This window comes from Ipomoea triloba, chromosome 5, assembly GCF_003576645.1.
Source record: "Ipomoea triloba cultivar NCNSP0323 chromosome 5, ASM357664v1".
NCBI classification, from domain to species: domain Eukaryota; kingdom Viridiplantae; phylum Streptophyta; class Magnoliopsida; order Solanales; family Convolvulaceae; genus Ipomoea; species Ipomoea triloba.
The window spans coordinates 19,500,530-19,514,699 of NC_044920.1; the positions used below are offsets into that span (position 1 = coordinate 19,500,530).

At 29.2% G+C, this 14,170-nt stretch overlaps 1 protein-coding gene and 1 long non-coding RNA gene across 2 annotated transcripts; both read left to right on the forward strand.

Annotated features, from left to right (window-relative positions):
- Positions 1 to 1,927: 1,927 nt before the first annotated feature.
- Positions 1,928 to 8,808, forward strand: LOC116019233. Its single transcript, XR_004098676.1, has 2 exons — positions 1,928 to 2,077; positions 8,666 to 8,808. It is a non-coding gene; the product is annotated as an uncharacterized LOC116019233 (long non-coding RNA).
- On the forward strand, positions 7,456 to 8,659 carry LOC116019232. Its single transcript, XM_031259381.1, has 3 exons — positions 7,456 to 7,609; positions 7,694 to 7,879; positions 8,387 to 8,659. The coding sequence occupies exons 1-3, from the start codon at positions 7,549 to 7,551 to the stop codon at positions 8,530 to 8,532; spliced, it is 393 nt and encodes a 130-aa protein (XP_031115241.1). The 5' UTR covers positions 7,456 to 7,548; the 3' UTR covers positions 8,533 to 8,659.
- Positions 8,809 to 14,170: the final 5,362 nt, after the last annotated feature.

Sequence of the window (14,170 nt, forward strand, 5' to 3'; positions counted from 1 at the left end):
GTACATGGTTTTACTTCTTTATGTTCATGGTTTTCCTTCTTAAGATGCGTGATTTATATGCTTAAGGTGCATCAGTTGTTGAAACTTAAGGTGCGTCGGCCTAAGGCTTTACCTAGGTGCTTGATTTTCCTTATTAAGATGCGTTGCTTTTCTTCTTAAGATGTGTTGTTTTCTTCTTAAGGTGAGTTTTTTTTTTTTTTTTTTTTTTGGCGATTTTGGGGGTAAAGTTTAACAGAAGAAGGAAGGGTGAAAGAAAATAACACCAAAAAGAGTACAAAATTGAGTACAGGATTCAGTACAAGATTGAATACAAGTGTGATACTAGTTGTTATACGTTCTTTTATTATTAAAAATTTTTTCATTGATTTGAGCTGTTGATCTAGATTTGATCAACGGTTCAAATCTAACCGCATCTTCGCTCTTGAGCAAGTTTCTGCACCGGAACTCATCCCTACACACACCAACGGAAAATGAAATTTAATTTTCGAAAATTAATTCCAACTAAAATTTTGGTACGAAACCAAAATAACAAGGAATTTAATTTATATAAAATTAATCCCACCAAATTAAACTTGGTACAAAACCAAAAATTGATTTATATAAAAGAAATAAATACGAAGAAGGGGTTTTGAAATCTGAGATTCAAACCCAGCAATAAGAAAAGAGAAAATCCAAGTTGTGTGTACCTCACACTTTCCTTAAAACCAATTCGTTACATTCCGAGGGTGCTAGGACTATTGTAGCGTCAGTCTCCCAGGATAAAACAAATTACAACTATAGTGTTTGAGCACTCAAACATATAGTCCGGTGAACTAGAACAACGATTGAGCATTTCGTACATTTTACGAAAATGTTGGCAAAGATTTTTCGTATAAGAAAAGAGTCGAGCTATGAAGACAGAAAACTTCAATTTTTGAGAGTTTAAATTTAGCAGCCAAAACAAGCTTCCCAACACCAAAGCTTATATTGGAGATGTGGAAATTAATAGCATTAACAGCTGGCATTGACATCTAAAATAAATCAGATATGTAGCCCTCATAACATGCAACTTTAATCTGGAGTTTAATTCTCAAAATTAAATTGGAATTAATTCAAAATTAATTCCTATGGATAAGAATTAATACTGCCAGAACGGTACTCCGAATAGTATTTCGAACACTACCCACTATAGTAGTTCGAGCAGTACCTACAAATAATTTCCTAAAGGTTATGAATGGTCCAAATGGTAAACTAAGTTTACTCTTTGGATTTACTACTCCGACAATGGCTCTAAGTTGGAAAAATTATACGAAAATTTGGCATAACTTCAAACCCACCTCACAAACCAATGTGGGACAAGTGCTTTTTTAAAAAGCCTTTAATTTATGGACCTATTGAAGCACAAAGAATCAATATGACATTCATTGAGGCTCAAACCCATAACCTCTCATATAACTATATGGGAGCAACTTGGTGTCACTGGATTTGTAATATATGACCCCACTCATTTTTTAAACAAAACTTTGTGATATTTATAAAAATGACCAGGCTCATTATAAAATTTGTAATATATGACCCCACTCATTTTTTACTTAATTTTCCATCCATAAGATCTTACAGACCAATGATTTGAATTTATCCACAAGTTCTCCTGGGGAGTGATTAAGGATTTAGGAAATTAATGGCTATGATAATTGACAAATTCTTATTATATATTTTTCTATTTTAGGCTAATGCTTTTTTTTTTTTTTTTGAAAATAGGCTAATGCTTATTTAATTCGTCTAATTCATGTGTATTAAGCTTGAATTGTAATGTGGTTTTGTATAGCTCTGCCATCAGAAACCAAGGACGAGGAACGCAAGCCAAAAGTTGGTGTTTGTGGAAGGTGTGAAACTGACGAAGATTGTCGAGATTGCGTACCAACTTCTGGTTGTGATCATTGGGTTATACCTGGCTATTGTGTTTGATTATATCCGTCACAATAATATTCCCATTTCCCCAATAATTAAATTAAATCGGGTTGCACCTTTGTTTATGTAATATGTATTATATTGCATGCATGTTAAATACTTAAATCGTCTCTTAATAAAATGTTAGGTATTTATATATATATATATATATATATATATATATATATATATATATATATATATATATTACTAGCTAGCCAGTGAGTATTTCAGTATTCATGCATATTTCCTAAGTTTTTTATATCATTATATAATTGTTTGGGTGTTGTGGCATGTTTAAAATTGTGTTGAACTTGTATTTAGTTGACAAATGCTAGAAATCAATTATATATATTGGTAAACAATGACAGGAAGAAGGACAAACAGATCTGTTTCAATATATGTCCAGTGATTTGTAATCACATGGACGTACAATATAGTAAATACACTTTTATAAATATGTGTCAAACTAATTAAAATGAACAATACTTTTATAACAGGTTAGTTCATAGAATGAATTTTGAAGAAATAAAAGTGATATTATTCCATAAAGAATGAAATAGATAAGAAATAAAATAAGAAATTTATTTCATTATTGAATAGATTTCGAAAATTGTATTCACATGATCTTTTAACCACATGGACTATTCAGTAATATATACTTTAATAAATATGCATGTGCCCAATTAAAATCTATAGATGATGAATAAGTCAATTTAGGAATATATATATATATATATATATATATATATATATATATCAACGAAAAATGAAATTTAATTTTAGAAAATTAATTTCAATCAAAATTTTGGTACGAAACCAAAATAATAAGGGATTTAATTTATAGAAATTGAATCCCACCAAACTTGGTACGAAGCCAAGAATATATTTATATAAAATAAATAAATACGAAGAAAGAATTTTGAAATATGAGATTTAAACCGAACGAGAAGAAAAGAGAAAATCTAAGTCGTGTGTACCTCACACTTTCCTTAAAATCGATTCGCTATCTCTCAAGAATGCTAGGAGCATTATAGCATGAGTCTTCCAGGATAAAACGGGCTACGACTATAGTGTTTGACTAGTAAAACATATAGTCCGGCGAACTACAACAACGATTGAGCACTCTGTACAATTTACGGAAATGTTGGCAGAGATTTTTGGTGTAAGAAAAGAGTTGAGAGAGGAAAAGAGAAACAGTTTTTGAGAGTTCAAAATCAACAGCCAAACAATTTACCCAACACCAAAGCTTATATAGGAGATGTGGAAATTAATAGCATTAACACCTGCCATTAACATCTGAAATAAATCAAATATGTAACCCCCATAACGTGTAACTTTAATCTGGAGTTTAATTCTGGAAATTAAAGTGAAATTAATTCAAAATTATTTCTTACGGATAAGAATTAATACTGCCAGAATGGTACTCCAAATAATACTTTCAACTGCCAATGACCTTGTGGTCTAGTGGCATCCTGTTGCTCCCCTCACGTGGAAGGGGGTGGGTTCGAGTCTCAGTAGAGGCGCGCTGCTGTCTCTTTGTGCTTCAGTAGGTTGAGAAAGTAATTTATGATCAGATACTACATTCTAACAGAGTCAATAGCACTCATAAAAAACTAAGTTAACGTACGGATAATACGAAGTTTGCGTTGGGTTTACTACTCAGACAACCCTTGTTGGATTTACTACCAAGACGCGAAAGAGAGCCTCTAGACTATACAATTCAACATCCCTCTAAAAGTGTGTTGTATATGTAGGGCCAAACCAATGTTGGACAAGTACCAACATCCCTCTAAAAGCGTGTTGTATATGTAGTGGTGCAAACCCACTTCCCAAACCAATGTTGGACGAGTACTTTTTACAAAGTCTTTCCACCTTCATTTTCAACTCAAATGGGTCTACTTTGAGAATCAATTTCTCATTCACCATCATCCGTTTTGAGTGTACAATATATCAATCTATTAATCTCACTACGGAGAATCTGAATCCACTTTGACCCGACCCAAATCGAAAATAGACCCCACATATTTGTACCACAAAATAGCCACTTTCTATGTCATTTTATGCTAAAGTTTTTTTTTTTGAAAACATTTTATGCTAAAGTTAAAATTCTAACAAAATAAAAAATAAGTATTGTGTTTGTAACAGAGTCAATAGTATTCAAAAAAAAACAAAAAAAAAAATCAAAAATATTTTTACAACATGTTGGTTTGCAAAATGGATTTTGAGAAAATATAAATGATATTCCATAAAAAAGGGAATCTATGTGGAGTAAATTACAAATGTTATTTCATTGAATAAATTGTAGAAATTGTATTTGTGTTTAATTATTTTTAAGTAAAAGAGATGGAATAAACATTCAAAAGAAAACAGGACCCTTTATACTGAATGATACGGAGTATATGTCAACATCCTGACGAGGCCTGGGCGCACGTTTCTCAATTTTTGATAAAATCATTGATACCCATTCTGATGTATAGTCAATTTGTGCTTGTCCGCAATAGATTAGTCAATTGTGGGGTCTGTTTTTGGGAACACTGAAACCAATAATGTATATGTTTTTGTTTTTAAAGAGAAACCAACGAAAACGATTTTAATTCCTATCATCAATCAGAACATTACAAAGAACATGAGGAGGAGAACAGACCCACTCTCTACCTTCAGGCCTAGAAACATACTACCTAGTTAACAAATGGACAATTTGATTTGTTAAAGTTTAACAAAAGAGATACCAATCTGAATAAACATACTCACCATATCCTTAATATCTAACAAAAGCAGATCAAGAGAAGCTTTCAAGAAGATCAAGAGAATAAAAACCATAGTTTGAGAGAGTGTGTTTTCTGTTTTGTTAAGCGATCTGTGAATCGTGCTGCCCACATTATTTCTCGGGAAGCCGTCTCTTTGACAGGTTGCAAGGAGTGGTTAAATACTCCTCTTTATCTTGATTGCCTTTTATCTTATTTAATATTTAATGAATTAAGTTCTTTCTCTCAAAAAAAAAAAAAAAAAAAAAAAAAAAAAAAAAAAAAAAAAAAAAAAGGGGGNCACCATATCCTTAATATCTAACAAAAGCAGATCAAGAGAAGCTTTCAAGAAGATCAAGAGAATAAAAACCATAGTTTGAGAGAGTGTGTTTTCTGTTTTGTTAAGCGATCTGTGAATCGTGCTGCCCACATTATTTCTCGGGAAGCCGTCTCTTTGACAGGTTGCAAGGAGTGGTTAAATACTCCTCTTTATCTTGATTGCCTTTTATCTTATTTAATATTTAATGAATTAAGTTCTTTCTCTCAAAAAAAAAAAAAAAAAAAAAAAAAAAAAAAAAAAAAAACCAAAGTTTGAGATAAGGTCTTGCACAACCACCTTGACATCAGATTCCACCTTGACTTTATCCATCTGCTTCTCCTTCAGCTAGCTTAGTGCTTCCCTATATGTCTTTTTTTAAAAGAGAAACCGATGTAAATTAATTAAGGAAAATGATATATATATATATATATATATATATATATATATATATTGACGTACATGTGATTTTATTGTTAAAAAAATATAGTAATAAAAATTATCGGTAATTTTTTTTTTGTTGACTAAAAAATTCACAAGTAGAAAGTGTAAAAAAAAAATGAAGAAGAAAAAAATTATGAATATGTGTAGTATTATTCAATAATTAATTAAAGAGAGAATAAAAGTATTAATAAAAAAAATGAAATAATTTCAAATTTTGCTGAAGTTGTAAGAACTTTAAAAAGTAAAAGTAGGTCTGAAAATTATAAAAAAAAATATTTTCTATAAAATGATTTACACAAAGTAAATCATTTTTTGAAAAAATACTCTATTTTGTAGTGTTTGACTAAAAGTTTAAAAATTATCATTTTTTTTGTTTGGTTCATTTTTATTTTTTAAAAAAAGAAACTTGTTATAAAATTATTAATTTTTTAATAATAATAATAATAATAATAATAATACTTTATTCTAATGCATAAAAAATAATAAGAATAAAGGTCAAATAGGCCATGAAGTGCACATAAAACTGCAATTGTGTTTGTTCGTTGATTCAATTGTGTTTCTTTACTTTTCTTGAATCAATAATTGCATCCTTATTGGATTCTTGATTAATGCATGAACTTTGCGGTAGAGATATCTTTAGTTAATGTAGATTCCACACAATTGGAAGGAGTGGAATGCAACCCTAGAGGTAGGAATCCTCTATGTTTGAGACAAATAGTTCAGTAGAACTCACAAATCGTTAATGCAATCCTTAGGAATATTTTTATTTAGTAGTGATTCTAATTAATCAACTTAGGATTAGTTGGTAATACTCTTGAGAAATATACTAGCAAGAAATAAGAGTTCTCGAGGTCTTATGCATAAATAATTGTTATTGGCATGTATTTTTTATGGTCAATATCCTAGGGGATCCATAGATCCAAGTACCATTTTGTCATTGATTAATTCCATCATTTTTGTTGTCTTTACTTCTGCCTTATTTATATATTTTACCTTTCTCTCATTTATTTTTCACAAATTTCCTAGGCTACATAATAGAACATCATATAGTACTACTATTTGTAGTCCATGTGAGATATGGCACTCGTTACTCACACCTCTGTACTAAAATCAATAGGTTCACTTGCCTAATTGAATTTGTATAGTTGCAAACTGAGTATCAATGGTGTGCATTTTAGGTGATTTAGCAAAGAGAATCCTCATGTAAATAGTGAGGACTAATCATAGTCACTCATCAGAGTTTATCAACGGTTGAGGATTATAGTAAAAAAAATATGGAGTCAATTTTATAAATATTGTAACTTTTATAAAACAGATTATGACGTTAAAGTGTGCATTTGCACAGCTGGTGGTGTGTATTATAGTCTACTGGTGAAAATTAGAATGGGAGGAAAATTCAAACTCTATCGCTTTTTAGGTAGGAGCGAGAGTGGATTTTTGACCGGATAGATTTTCCTTTTAAACGTGATTTTGAGAAATTTGACATGCTAATTAGGCAGATTTATTTGATGCCTTTATGTTTAATCATAGCCGCCGTTGATATGTTAGTTTCAATGGCTACGATATGTCCATAGTTTTTACGTGAAAGGTAGTTCTCATGTGAGCATGATGACAACATTATACATATAAAATAATTGTCGCATATTCTTTTAACTTTTGTTCAACCTAGCTAATTGATATGGCTAAAGTAGCTTATTTTTAAATTTTTACAAAATTATATAAAATATAAAATAGAAGGTGTTTGAAAATCTTTTGTTATATACATTACACATGCTGAGTTATATATAATCATGACAACTAAAAAGTTGTGTAGGTAAGATTATATTGTATGAACAAGTAATATAGTTATTTTCACTTTTTATTCTACTTTTTACTAACATGTTATGCTATGATTAATTCAAAAAACATGTGGACCAATTCTATTTTTTTGTAAGTACATATCCCATGTGCGTCTATTAAAATTAAAATTTGACAGGCAATTTACTCCTACCATACACGTATCATTTTAAATCCGAAAATAATTTAGGATTCCTCTTTATATAGTCTGCAAATTCTTCATTCCTCCACACACCACTACAATCAAGCTAAGAGAATTGAAACAACGTACAAGAGATGGAAAGAGTTTCACTGAAGCTAGCTTGCTTCATAGTGCTTTTCATGGCTGCATTTTCTTGTAACTTCTCTCTCCTTTATCTCTCTCTCTCTCTCTTCACTCTCTCTATAGACTATAATATGTATATTTGTTTGTTGCATGCAGTGTTGCCATCAAGTTTGATGGCAAAAATATCTGTAGGACCAAACAATGTTCAAATGGTGATGACTGGGCAGCTCTGCAAATCTCACAGTGACTGCAGAAGCAATAGTGCTTACCCTGGCAACTTCTGTATGAACAAGATTTCTGGATCTGGAATTGGTCATTGTGTTGGATTTCAATCCACTCTGGGTAATTATTTCTTTATCCTAACTATACATACATCTTCCTCAGTCGTCTGTGTGATAAATGATATATTCCGGGTTGATGAATGAATTTGAAGTTTATTCGAGTTCGGTGACTTAATTTCTTTCCGCCAAATAGTTTAATGGCCTATTTCTACATTTTCCCAAAAAAATATGGGGTCAATTTTATAAATTTTGAAAATTTTTAAGAGATGGGGTTCATTTTATAATTATTAAAACTTGAAAGTTTAGTAATGGTAAAATCTTAACTTTGATTTCTCAAGATGGAAGTTGTAGATATGTTTACACTTTTTGTAGGGGAGTTGTTACCCTCTCCCGTGAAAGTTGGTGTCCAAAAAAAAACTAAGAACTCATCCATCCTAACCGTCAAGTTAGGAAATTAATGGCAATGATAATTGATAAATTCTTATTAGCTTTCTTTCTTAGACTAAAGTTTATTTAATTCTTCTAATTCATGTGTATTAAGCTTGAATTATAATGTGGTTTTGTATAGCTCTGCCATCAGAAACCAAGGACGAGGAACGCAAGCCAAAAGTTGGTGTTTGTGGAAGGTGTGAAACTGACGAAGATTGTCGAGAATGCGTACCAACTGCTGGTTGTGATCATGTACTTTTTCCTGATGGCGGCATGTGTGTGTGATTATTATATCCGTCACAATAATATTCCCATTTCCCCAATAATTAAATTAAATCGGGTTGCACCTTTGTTTATGTAATATGTATTATATTGCATGCATGTTAAATACTTAAATCGTCTCTTAATAAAATGTTAGATATTTATATATATTGCTAGCTATCCTAGCCAGTGAGTATTTCAGTATTCATGCGTATTTCCTAAGTTTTTTATATCAGTATATAATTGTTTGGGTGTTGTGGCATGTTTAAAATTGTGTTGAACTTGTATTCAGTTGGCAAATGCTAGAAATTAATTATATTGGTGAATGGTAAACAATGACAGGGAGATGGACAAACATATCATTTTCAATACATGTCCAATGATTTGTAATCACATGGACAATATAGTAAATATACTTTTATAAATATGTGCCCAACTAATTAAAATGAACCATACTTTTATAACACGTTGATTCATAGAATGAATTTTGAAGAAATAAAAGTGATATTATTCCATAAAGAATGAAATAGATAATAAATAAAATACGAAGTTTATTTCATTATTGAATAGATTTCGGAAATTTTATCCACATGATCTTTAACCAAATGGACTATTCGGTAATATATACTTTTATAAACATGCATGTGCCCAATTAAAATATAGGTGATGAATAAGTCTATATATATATATATATATCTAAAAACATAATAAATGTGAATGAAGGTTATACCCCTCATTTATGCCCGTTTTTTCCGTTAAGTTTTTTTGTACATTATGCTATATAAGTTGTACTACATAATACTTTGGACAAATATACCCCTACCGTTATAACTTCCGTTATCTTTTCCACTATTGTTACTATGCACATGCATCCACCATATATTTTCTTATCTTCTTCAATAATAATAATAATATATACACATTAAATATTAGAGTTATATGTTAGTTATTTTTTAAAATATAAATATTCAATTTATAAAAGTATTTTACATTATTATTATTATTATTATTATTATTATTATTTACTGTAGTAAAATTTAAATAAATTTAAAATTTTAATATAAAATACTAATATTGGGCACCTATTTTTTGCGCATCGCGCATAAGAAAAACTAGTATATATATATATATATATATATATATATATATATATATATATATATATATATACACACGAACGAAAAATGAAATTTAATTTTAGAAAATTAATTTCAACCAAAATTTTTGTATGAAACCAAAATAATAATGAATTTAATTTATAGAAAATGAACCCCACCAAACTTGGTACGAAGCCAAGAATTTATTTATATCTAATCTAAAAACATAATAAGTGTGAATGAAGACTATACCTTTCATTTATGTCCGTTTTTTTCGTTAAGTTTTTTTGTACATTATGCTATAAAAGTTGTACTTTATAATATATTAAACAAGCATACTCCTACCATTATAACTTCCGTTATCTTTTCCACTATTGTTATCATGCACATGCATCCACTATATATTTTCTTATTTTCTTCAATAATAATAATATATACACATTATATATTGTAGTTATATGTTATTTATTTACTAAAATATAAATATAAAATTTATAAAAATATTTTACATTATGGGAAAATTGCATTTTTCATCCTTAAGTTATAGGGTAATTGTAGATTTCGTCTTGAAGTTATCGTAATACTCACTTTTCGTTCCTAAGTTATCATTGGCGTTGCACTTTTCGTCCCTGAGTTATTGAAATTGCAAATTTCGTCCCTAAGTTATCATTATATTGCACTTTTCGTCCCTAACTTAAGTGTGCAGACTTCGGTAAATTTTCGTTTAAAAAATTTTTAGTCGAACTTTTCCGGTAAACTTTGTTAAAAAAATTGGCGTTGAACCGGAAAAGTTCGATTAAAAATTTTTTAAACGAAAATTTACACAAGTTTGCATACTTAAGTTAGGGACGAAAAGTGCAACATAATGATAACTTAGGGAAGAAATTTGTAATTTTAATAACTCAAGGACGAAAAGTGCAACGGCAATGATAATTTAGGGACAAAAAATGAGTATTACGACAACTTATGGACGAATTCTACAATTATTACCCTATAACTTAAGGACGAAAAATACAATTTTCCCTTACATTATTATTATTATTTACAATAATTTAAATATCTAAAATCTAAATAAATTTAAAATTTTAATATAAAATATTAATATTGGGCATATATTTTTTCTGCATTGTGCATAAGAAAAACTAGTAAAATAAATAAATAAGAAGAAAGGATTTTGAAATATGAGATTTAAACCCAATGAGAAGAAAAGAGAAAGTTTGAGTTGTGTGTAATTAACATGACTATGATCCTACACCAATTATTGATGTTCAACAATATGAAAATTGAATCTTTATTGTGTTCAATTTTATTCTAAAAATTAGAATGGACTTATTTAACTATGATTGTTGGATGTTATTTTATCATTTCATGAATGTTATAAATTGAATTTTCTTTTTACTTTGTTTGATGGATTGAATTGTAGGTTTTATTTCTTTTTTATATAACTTCACTTTAAATATTAGTTTCTTTCAAAAAATATTAATAGGTTTAGCGGGTTTTGTGTCATATCGTGTCGAGACGACTCGAAACCTGTTAACAAAACGTGTTTATCGTGTCAACCCGTTAACTAATCGTGTTCGTGTTAAGAATTTGATCTGAACCCGTTAACCTTAACGTGTCATGTTCGTCCCGTTAACTAATCAGTATTCGTGTTAAGAATTTGAACCCGTTAACCTTAACGTGTCATTATCGTGTCGATCGGTTAAGCAGCACCCACGAAAACAAAACAACTACGAATTTACTACTTCTTGACATTCATGCTTGCAAGTGTCGAACCAAGCTCATTTTGGGTTTTGATTTGCAACCCCCTATGCATGAGACAGCGCATCTATGCTATACAATTCAGCATCCCTCTAAAAGTGTCTTGTAAATATAATGGTGCAAATCCACTTCCCAAACCAATGTGGGACAACTACTTTTTACAAAGCATTTCCACCTTAATTTCCAACTTAAATGGGTTTACTTTGATAATCAATTTCTCATTCACTCATTATCCGTTTTGAGTGTACAATATACCAATCTCTTCGTCCCACTACGAAGAACTCGAATCCACTTTGACCCGACCCAAATCAGAAGTGGACCACACATATTTGTACTACAAAATAGCCACTTTCTATGTCATTTTATGCTAAAATTAAAATTCCAACAAAATCAAAAATATTTTTACAACATGTTGGTTCGCAAAATGGATTTTGAGGAAATATAAATAATATTCCATAAAAAAATGGAATATATATGGAGTAAAATACAAATGTTATTTCATTGAATAAATTTTAGAAATTGTATTTGTGTTTAATTATTTTTAAGTAAAAGAGATGGAATAAACATTCAAAAGAAAACAAGACCATTTATACTGAATGAGATATGTATGTGTGCACATAACGGCATTCTCAATTATTTTGGATTTTTTTCCTATTTTTTGTTGATCCCAACATTCATAAAAACCTCAAAATCTCTATTGTTATGGTTGGTGTTCCTGTTATTATTATTAAGGAAAAAAAAAAATATATATATATATATATATATATATATATATATATGTCCTTATTCATATGAGGACACATAGTATTAGCGGACAAATGTTAGCTAAATATAATTATATATTCCTATGTATAAAATAATTTGTAATTTTTTCTCTCTATCAATGCTATAGTTACCACGTTAAAAGAAATAAGGAAAAAGATAGAGAGGATTAATTAGGAAAATATATAGGATAAAAAAGATGGGAAAGCAATAGATTCTCCTTCCATTATAGAATTTGTAATACATTAGGTTAGCATGCTTGGTTCCTAGAATAAGTCGGGAATGGAATACCATTCCCGGGAACAGATTTATTTCATCGTTTGGTTTGTCTTTTTATTTCTGGGAATAGCGCGCATTCCCGAGAATGAGCTATTCCCTTTGTAAGGAGAATAGTTATTCCTAGAGAACCCCTTATATTAGCTATTTTTAAGTATTTGGGAATATCTTTTATACTATATTACCGAAAATACCCTTTTGTATTATTAAATAATTATATATATATATATATATATATATATATATATATATATATATATATATATATTAAAATGTAATTAATTAAATATATGCATTTATATAATAGATTATATTCATTGAAGTATATACATAAATTCATTAATAATAATATATTATTATTATTGTTATTATTATTATATACACACATATATTTGTTTATATCCATAGGGACATATGGTAGATTAGGGTTCTTAGAATTTCATTCATTCACAACTTCTATACTTTCATATATAATTTATATTTTTTTCATATATAATAATAATAATAATAATAATAATAATAATAATATATTTTTTGTATAGGAGTATTTATGTCTTTTAAACACATTCCATTTCTATTTCTTGAACCAACCAAACACTGAAATTACATTCCTAAAGTCCATTCGTTCAGCGAATTAAACGATAGAATACAATTCCTGGCTTATTCCATTCCCTATGAAATACTATTCCTTTTTCCTTAAAATTCATTCTGTGAACCAAACATGTTGTAGGTCTCTTTAAATTCTACCACTAATATTGTAATATGTTAGAATATGATAATAAGATTAAGAGTAATATAATGCTACTCATTTCTTGTAATATAAAATACAAGTTCAAAAGAAACTTTAAATATGATTAAAATTTCAAATATATTAACAACTTTAAGTATGATTATTTTAAATATTATTGTTGAATTTAGGGTGTTTTAGTATTTTATTGAATTGTAAATTATTTTGAGATTGTTTGAAATAGTATTCTTATTAATTAATATCTATTTAGTATATTAATTTATAAATAAAACTTGTAGGTGGGAAAGTTAGATTCGATGTTTGTTTATCGACGTGGAGAATTCTTTGGTGAGGTAGGATCTTTTTCTATTTATTTTCCTACAAACTTTCGGCTTTCCTACAAATAGGTCTCTTATTAGGCTTGTAATGGGGCTAAGGCTGAATGACTAACAAAGAAGGGGTATGAAAAATAAACAAAAGAGAGAATTTCACACTTATTCACAATTTGGCCTAGAAGAGACATGACAACTAAGAACAAAGGAGCAAATTACAATCTAGGACAAAGCAACACTTCTAAAGTGGTGGGGGTTGAGTAAAACTTTCAAAAAGGACAAAGAACAATATCAAACTTTTATTCTTCTTCTCCTTCTTTTCTTTTCAACTTTTCTCAATTCAACATAATTTTCAACATTTTTTGTTTCTCTTTTCCAAATATATATATATTTTTCTTTTTCATTACTTCCAAAACACAACAACCACAAACTTATTCAATGAAGCAAGACCCCCACACTTAGACAAAGTTATCAAGAAGGTTACTAAAAAGACAATCAAGCTCCAAATAAAACCTCTTCTAAGCAAAAGAACAAGTGTTCTATACTCTCAAGGGTGAAGGGAAACATTTTTGGCTAAGGTTTAGGGGTTAAATGACGAGGGTTAATCACAAGAAAAAAAAAACAAACACAAAGGGGGTTAAGTGCTTAACACTTATTAAACAAACAAAAAGGCTCAACGGGGACAACTAGGGGTAAACATATGCATA

Coding starts and splice junctions, on each gene's coding strand:
- LOC116019232 (XM_031259381.1), top strand. CDS start 7,549: ATGGAAAGAGTTTCACTGAAGCTAGCTTGCTTCATAGTGCTTTTCATG. Junction 7,610..7,693: donor TTTCATGGCTGCATTTTCTT/GTAACTTCTCTC, acceptor TGTTGCATGCAG/TGTTGCCATCAAGTTTGATG. Junction 7,880..8,386: donor TGGATTTCAATCCACTCTGG/GTAATTATTTCT, acceptor GGTTTTGTATAG/CTCTGCCATCAGAAACCAAG.